This window comes from Lygodium microphyllum, chromosome 1 (genome assembly GCF_053477565.2).
Source record: "Lygodium microphyllum isolate KBCC chromosome 1, Lygodium_microphyllum_v1.1.10, whole genome shotgun sequence".
NCBI lineage: Eukaryota > Viridiplantae > Streptophyta > Polypodiopsida > Schizaeales > Lygodiaceae > Lygodium > Lygodium microphyllum.
The window spans coordinates 153786520-153794440 of record NC_141135.1 but is presented as its reverse complement, the minus strand read 5'-3'; the positions used below and the strand labels follow the sequence as shown (position 1 = coordinate 153794440).

The 7921-nt window shown below is 41.0% G+C and overlaps 1 protein-coding gene across 1 annotated transcript; it reads right to left on the bottom strand.

The window, feature by feature from the left end:
• Positions 1-4277: 4277 nt before the first annotated feature.
• LOC148041846 (protein phosphatase 2C 51-like) lies at positions 4278-7632 on the bottom strand. The gene is made up of 4 exons (XM_087683183.1): positions 5614-7632; positions 5157-5525; positions 4902-5007; positions 4278-4818 (listed from the first exon to the last, which is right to left on the bottom strand). Exons 1-4 carry the CDS (start codon positions 6706-6708, stop codon positions 4508-4510), a joined length of 1881 nt encoding a protein of 626 aa, XP_087539309.1. The 5' UTR covers positions 6709-7632; the 3' UTR covers positions 4278-4507.
• Positions 7633-7921: the final 289 nt, after the last annotated feature.

Genomic DNA, 7921 nt, shown 5'->3' with positions numbered 1-7921 from the left:
AAAAGCCTAAATAATGATATAATAGATCCAAATCTAACATGTCAAAAGCTGAATTTAGCTCAACCTTAAATTTAGCAATGTGCATCTCACTAAGGACTCATAAGCAACATGTCATCAACATAAACCACAATTATCAACAGCACATCATTCTCATATCTAACAAATAATGTGCTCCTAGTGAGACTATTCTAAAAACAATCAAATACACATCTATCTTCTCATACCAAACCCAAGTGCTTACTTCAAACCATACAAAGCCTTGTTTAATCTACACATATCATATTCTTTTCTCTCCTACATAAAACAAGAATGCTGAAAATCATACACTTCCTATGTAAACGCCATTCAAAGTTGCAATTTTGATATCCGATTGATACACATTCCAATCATTATGAGCAACTAATGTGCACATGCTATAAAATAGTTGCCATTTGAATATCCAATTGATGCACATTCCAATCATTATGAACTACTATTGTGCAAATACTATGAATAGTTCTCATATGACAAGTGGAAGAAAAAGTCTCATCAAAATCAATGCCCTTCTGTCGGACATAACCATTTGCCACAAGTCTAGTTTTATAGTGATTAGCACTACCATCTTGCTTGCACTTTAACTTGTAAACCCACTTGGTACCAATGGCCTTATTGCTAGAATGCAAATCACATAAAAACCCAGTACCATTTTTTATAATCGTATCATACTCAAATTGCATACCTAGATTGCAATAGAGATCCAATTACCTGAATTTTCTCTCTCTTCAAAAGTCACAAGCTCATCCTCATCACAAACTAGAAACACCCATTTTAACTAACCACAAAAGCTAGTTTGCAACACATATAATGGACCTATTTTTCTAGATTGTTCTTCTTGCAATGAAACAAAAACTAACTCATCAAATGACAAACAAAGTATTCAAATTCTCCAAAGTAATATGTAATTCTCCTTCATCAATGACTACGATTTGGGTAGCTTTACTAAGCAATGCCATTTACACACACTACTATATCAAGATCCTTAGGCTGTTGATTAATTAACTCCTATTAAGGAGACCCCTAAAAGAGTTTGTAACAAGCCAAAGAAAGTCAAATGGCAAAGCAAGATGATCACATGGCTGACGCAAGAAGCTTTAAGCATTGTAGCTAGTGCATCCAAGATAGAGAGAAGAACCAAATCAAAAATATGGAGATATACATGTCAATCAATCAATCCAGTTTGCTCATAAATATTATAACAGCATAAATATTATAACAGCAAAAGTAATAGGCCAGTAATAGGACCAACTCAGCCCCTGAAGATCAGGGGACATTTGTGATTGTTGTTGGCATTTACAAAACTTGTTCCCAAGAGCCCTCTTCTACAGCTGTTATCAGCCATGGAAGTTGATTATTGATAAGGTGCATACAATGATGAGGTTTTCTGGCTGCAAGCGAGCTGCAGAGTCCAAGTCAATATAATTGTGATGAACACATACTGTGCTATGCACCTCCAGAAGGCTAAGTGCTTTGATTATGTCATCATATCACCCTCCACCTCCAAGAAAATGGCTCACTACACGGTTCTTACATACTTAAAGCAACATAGCCCTCACGAATTTCACACCTAAAACAACTCCTCTGATAACCTCAAGAATAGCAGGATCTGCACCAACTTTTGACCTTTACACTTGCACTTAAGTACCAAGGGTTTGTACTCTTTTTGCCTTAATGTATGAGGTTCAATTAGGTTCCCCACACAGACAATAACAAGTACTAGGAAAAAGTGTGTACAAAGCGTTTAATCATCAAATGATCTCAAAACTGTTGCTCCACAAAACATATCTAATTCATGCAACAATCTAACTCTAACAGATATATTGCAAGAACTCAGAGCCATCGCAGCTGCTATCAATAGTTGGTATTTGACACTACAAAAAATGAATTCGAAAATTGACCAGGCTGTCAAGATAAAATCTAGTACAACCCTGGCAGATGGATCTGCAACCCCTACTTTCACTTGAAATGATACTACTACTGCCCCAGTCCAATTAACTAACTAGCTTAGGGCTATCCTAAAGCTATGGAGTCATCCACCACACACCCCAAATCCTGTGCCTGCTGATATTCAAGCATTCATAACAATGTTAAACATTTCTTCCTTTTCCACCTTGACCACAGAGTTAAACTTACAGGAAGTGGTGAAGGATTGATTGTAAGACACCAACAAGGTTCTAGGTAATCTCAAAAAACATAGGCACAGGTTCTAGATGATCTCTAGAAAGCATAAGAACATCATTATATTTAGCAGAACCTTAAGTTAGCTCTCAGTTGGCAACCTTGGTCCATGTTGAATAGAATAAATCACTTAGCCATACATTATGCTCTGCGAGCCAAAAGATTTGGAACACAGGGTCCCAGAGCTGAATGTAAGGTCAGGATAAACTTGTGCTAGAAAAAATGGAGCATTATTCCCATGGCAAAACATGTGGATATTTTGATCCCTACATGGAATCATACATGTATTTTCAGATCCATTGTCTGTCTTGCCAGATCACATGAATGTTTCTTATATATGCCTCTTCTATGTCCCTTAACAAAGCACTGAAACAGTAAAACTGTAGGTAGAAATATGTGTTTTCGAGTGTTTATCAGAATATGAATAAATTAGCAGAACAAATATGTGCAATAATCTCCAATGTGATTTTCTTCATGACATTTTCACACTAGAAATCTCTGTATAAGGGGAAACAACCTGACTAATAAATCAATATTAAGAGTTACATGCTTCACCAAAAAAGCTCACATTTGAAGCACAAAGTTACGGATAAATACGTGGACAAGTCACTTCCACTTTTCTACAGATTAGGAATAGCAGTTTTCTCCACATAGAAGTGCAGTAGTTTTATTAGTTCACAATCTTGTGTCTACTAAAACCCTAGGCAACATCTTTTACACAAACTACCGAACAGCCATTTCTAAGCAAGCCCAGCTCTTGCCTTTGTTTCACATCTTTTGTACATTAACAACCACCGGGTTCTCCCAATTAAAACTGTGGAAAATAGAAAACTTAAGTCCCACAGTGGTCACTATGGTTGAGACAGTTTAATAAGCTCATATAATGTTGCAATTAGTATATCCATAAACTGTGGAAAATAAAAAACTCAGTCCCACAGTGAACACTATGATTGAGACAGTTTAATAAAATGCTGCAATTAGTAGATCCGTGCATATGATCACAACAGATGCCTGTGGATTTTGCAATTTGGTGCAGTTGCCCCAATCAAAATCGACACATGAGGGGTATGAAGCAGGAAATTTTCAGATGCACAAGCATCTTTTGCAAAAAGGAAAAGATCCTTCCCATGGCCCATAACTTATAAGCTTAAGTGTTTTGAGGATCATCTCATCATCCTGAAAGATTGATTGCAAACCGTTTAGCTGGTTAGACAGCTAGTTAGCTGGCCGGCTTGATGGGCTGAATTCATGCCATACTCAGGGAAAGTTTCGCATCAAGAACCATAGTGGAAGCGACTACCAAAGGTATTTCATTGAGCAAGATACCAGACGTACACAAATCTCCACTGCTTTCTCTCTCGACAATTGTTGCCAGCCAGGATCAGAGTGGTTAAAACACCCTTCATGCCTGCTGCTGAGAGGAGTATCTCAAGAAATGAGAAGGCATATCCAACCTTAACGTTGGTAAGCCAGTAACATTAATGGCTATGAAATCCATACTCTAGGAACTGAATCAAGTAACAGCTCAAAAAAGCAGACAGTGTATCTGCAAATGTTATCGCATCTCTTTGAAGCTTGAAACATTCATAAGATGATACTAATATGTGCGGTCCGTACTAGCATATCAAAACAGCAAGTACCATAGTTTCAAATAGAATTGAGACCGCTACAAATGATGCTTAAACAGTTGTAAGCCTTGTTGTTGTGTGAAGCTGTGAAACATAAGAAGCTCTATTGGAAGGACAATGAAAATGGGCTTCCTAGTCAACTTGGCCATTACTCCCCATGTGTGAAGCCCGTCCAAATGAAAGGACAAAGTTTTGTTAGCAGTTGCAAGGCAGTTATGCTTAGGAAAAAAGATTCACATAAATCACTTACTGACACCCAACAAGCACCTATGAGATGACATGACCATTGACAACTACGGTATCTTCAGAACCTCTGCTTACATACCACAACTGCATAGGTGTGCACACAACGAGACTTGGAAGGGGGGAGGTATGACAATGCTAAAAGCCCTCTCCAATTTTGAAAACACGAGTATATGTTAAGAAAGTGAATCACACGTGCCAGAGAGCAAGCTAAGGATCAATGCACCTTCTGCATTATCGCAACAAAAATAAACATTGCTAAGCTCAGGAAAAAAAATACCATCTGCTAACCTTATAACAGGATCTCTAGCTTTGATAGACCATCTGTCAAAAGAGCTATGAAACATGAAATGTGTGTTAAAAATAGGTACAGATTTGACTCGGAGAGTCGCTCCATCCATCATACCATGATCATATGTTGTCTAGCACCTAGCTTTCAAGTCAACAACTATGACACTGATGTTATCCTTACTACCCTTACTATAAGCTAACTTTACTAGAAGTGCAGCAACTGAAGCAGATGCCGGATCCTCACAGGGCGATGGAGGAATTACCGAGTCATGCTTCTTGCGAGCAGCAGCCAAGCTTCTCCGTACAACATCACAAGCGTAATCATTATTCATTACGTCCCATAGACCATCACTGGCCAGAATCAAGAACTCGTCCTCTCCTGTCCTCTGTGTACAGGTTACCTCAGGATCTGAAATTATATATCGTTTCATGTAGCGGTCTCCTGCAATCAAAGGTCAAATTTCATTTTCTAAATACTTCAAAGTTGAGGGGCTAGATAGAGGTTGGCTCAAAAGTTGAACATACCAATAGCCCTGGACAGAGCCAGAAGACCTCCCACTCTATATCCATCCCAGCAAATAACTCGGCCTCCAGCTGCTTCAATACGACTAGTCTCATCATCTCGTTCTGGCTGTGAAATATGAACAGATTACCACATCATGATTAAAGGGAGCAGGGGGAAAACACTTCTTTTGAGGAAAACACTTCTTTTGACAACCCAGTGAAACCTGACAAAATTAAAGGATTAGCAACTGGCAAAGAGAAGTCACTTGTGCACACCTTGTGATCCCTAGACAGTGGAATTGCAATCCCACCACGAGATAAGACAGCTCGAGAATCTCCACAATTTGCAACAACAATCTGAGATGAACCAATCACTGCCACCACTGCTGTTGTGCCAACATTTCCTGGGGCAATAGCATCCCCACAGCAAGTGCATGTGCTATCTGTGGCATCATCATCACAAACCCCACTCGGACAAACACCACCAACCTCTATGTCCATCTTCAAGAAGCAGGCTCTCATTAGGTCATCCCACTTTGAACAGGAGGGGTCTGCATGATCTACTAGACACCCTCCAGTACAAACATGGGTTGTGATTTCATCTGCAAGCAATTGATGAAGCCTTTGCATACAGTACATAGATGCCTGGCATGAAACATAAAGATGAGAAAAAGTCAAGAGGGTAAAAACTAAAGGAAGAGACACAGCTGATAGCTTCATTCCACCAACTCACCTGCGATCCACCATGACCATCATACACACCAAAGAAATGCAAGTCTAAATTTTTTGTTCCCTTTTCGCATCCTCCTCCTGCTGCTCCACATTGAAGAGATGCAAATGATGGCACAATTGCAGCAGTATCTTCCATCTCCCGACGACGTCCACAAACCAGTAGTTTTCCACATGGTGGACACATCTGATATTTTAAAAGTGCATTATCCTTAGACGAGAGTGGGGAAGCCTGCCCAATATCTTTGACTAATGCTGCTGGAACATCCGAGTCCAACACCTTTTCAGCCGGATCTTCCCCTGAGTTCTCAACCTGTCCTTCAGTAACCATTGAGCTGTCCACGCATATAACATTTTGTAGGGCTACAACTTGTCTTTCTGACACTGCCAATGATTTCTTTTCCACATGCTCCACGAGGACTTGAATGGATGAGGCAGCTATGACATTTTCACTACCACAGCAGGACTTGTCAAGAAATTTCTCCTCAACTTGCCGTTGCTGCTTACCTACTTCATGCACTGCAAGGGGGGTAGTCTGGGGGCAGCTGACCTTTGATTCTGCTGTCCATTTAGCACCAAAACCAGGATGGGCCTCTTTCGGACTGCCGTTATGATTATTGCTGACAATTGTAAAAACATGCTCTTGAACACCTGTTGCAGTAGAACTACGACTAGTCCTGCTAATTTTCAAAACACACTTTTTACCTGTCTGTTGCCAGCCCTCCAGCGGAAAAGACTTAGACCTGAACAAACCAGTGCCCCTGATAAGTGTCTTACCTGAGGAGATGAGAACCTCCCTGCCATTTATCTCAGCGAGAAACTGAGGGGCCGGAGGAATGACATCAAAATCAGTCGGCTTTGCAGGCAGAGAGGTCTCTGCTTGCTTTATGTCACGAAAATCAAAGAGACTCGCACTTAGCATACGAGAGCGCTTGTGAAGGCCCTGGCTGGGCTCTTTGAAGGAAGTGGACATGGGTTGAAGATGCTCTACGTCAACAAGGTTCTGGCTAGCAAAGACGATTATATTGTTATCCTGGCTGGCTATCAACGCTGTTTCAACTGCAAAGATCTTTGTACCCCCGGGTACATATGATTCCATACCCCAAAAGGGCCCTGATGTTAAATCCACTTGTACGATGCTTCAAGGACTGCAGACCCACTTTTATCCGTGCAGCTGCCCCATTCTTCCCCCCGAATAAGCTATAATAAACCCATACAAAATATTCTCGCCTTCCTCACTTAGCCGAGAATTGGATCCAGAATTCATTATTGAAGATCCAACAAACAAAGGGAAGGGAAAAAATGTTTAACTTACAACGAATGGCCATTTAGACAGCTATAAGGCAGGTATCATGGAGGAGGTGTATGTGGCATGTCCGCATCCAACGCCCGAGGGAAAATTTGCTGGTTACATAATCGATGCTTCTGCTGAAAAGCTGCTGCGATACCTGATAGAATCCAAGACTGCAAAATCCGAGATTGCAAAAATCCGAGCTATTCTACATTCGTCTTTTGCAGTAGATGAGGAATTTTTACATTTTGGAGGTGCTCCGCAGGAAAACCCTAAAGTGCAAGGCCGAGGACACCCTGTGTTGCACCTAGTAAAATCGGAACTTGCACTCTTAAGGAAGAGGCAAAAGTTGGGGGAGGGGGAGAGGGGAAGAAAGGGAAAGGAAAGATTTACATCCTGAGAAAGGGGCAGACTGCTCTGTGATTCTTCTCACAAAAGAGGGAAATGTCAAAGACGCAGGATCTGGCCGAGTCAGAAACAGAGAGGGAGAGACAGAGCTATGGAGACCGTGCAGCTAGAAGGCTGCTGCTGCCCATCTTTTCTTGTATGTGTGCCCGTTTTGGGCCGGGGGTATATGGGTGTGTCTGTGCGTCTGTGTCTTTGGGTCTGAAATGAGGTTAGCCTGACTGTGCTGTGGCTATGGCTATGGCTATGGCTATGGAAAGGTGAGCTTGGCCTGCAGATGACACGAAACCAAATTTCCAGTGCCGATGTGGCCCAACAAAATAAAAATCCCCCAATTTTTTCCTCACTGTTTCTTTATTTTTCCCCAAAACCCCAGAAAATATTTATTGACCTTGGGTCCACCTTTCACCTCTTGCTCACAGCCACGTGTTGCCATTTCACATTTTGCTCTTTTGTCTAGGCAGCCATGAATAGTGAGACTAGATCGCAAGGGATTATATTATATCCGCTCTGTCTTGGCATTTCCATTGATAGTGCAAAAGCTATGGATTCCCATGGATTTCCTATTCTTATTATTAAATCAATCAGTTCTTTTTTGCGTTTCCTAAGCCTCCAT

What these genes read in the sequence shown, in the direction of transcription:
- LOC148041846 (XM_087683183.1), bottom strand. Translation starts at nt 6,708, where the DNA reads ATGGAATCATATGTACCCGGGGGTACAAAGATCTTTGCAGTTGAAACA. An exon ending in ATGGTCATGGTGGATCGCAG is followed by an intron (nt 5,526 to 5,613) that starts GTGAGTTGGTGG and finishes GTTTCATGCCAG; the next exon opens with GCATCTATGTACTGTATGCA. An exon ending in CACTGTCTAGGGATCACAAG is followed by an intron (nt 5,008 to 5,156) that starts GTGTGCACAAGT and finishes CATATTTCACAG; the next exon opens with CCAGAACGAGATGATGAGAC.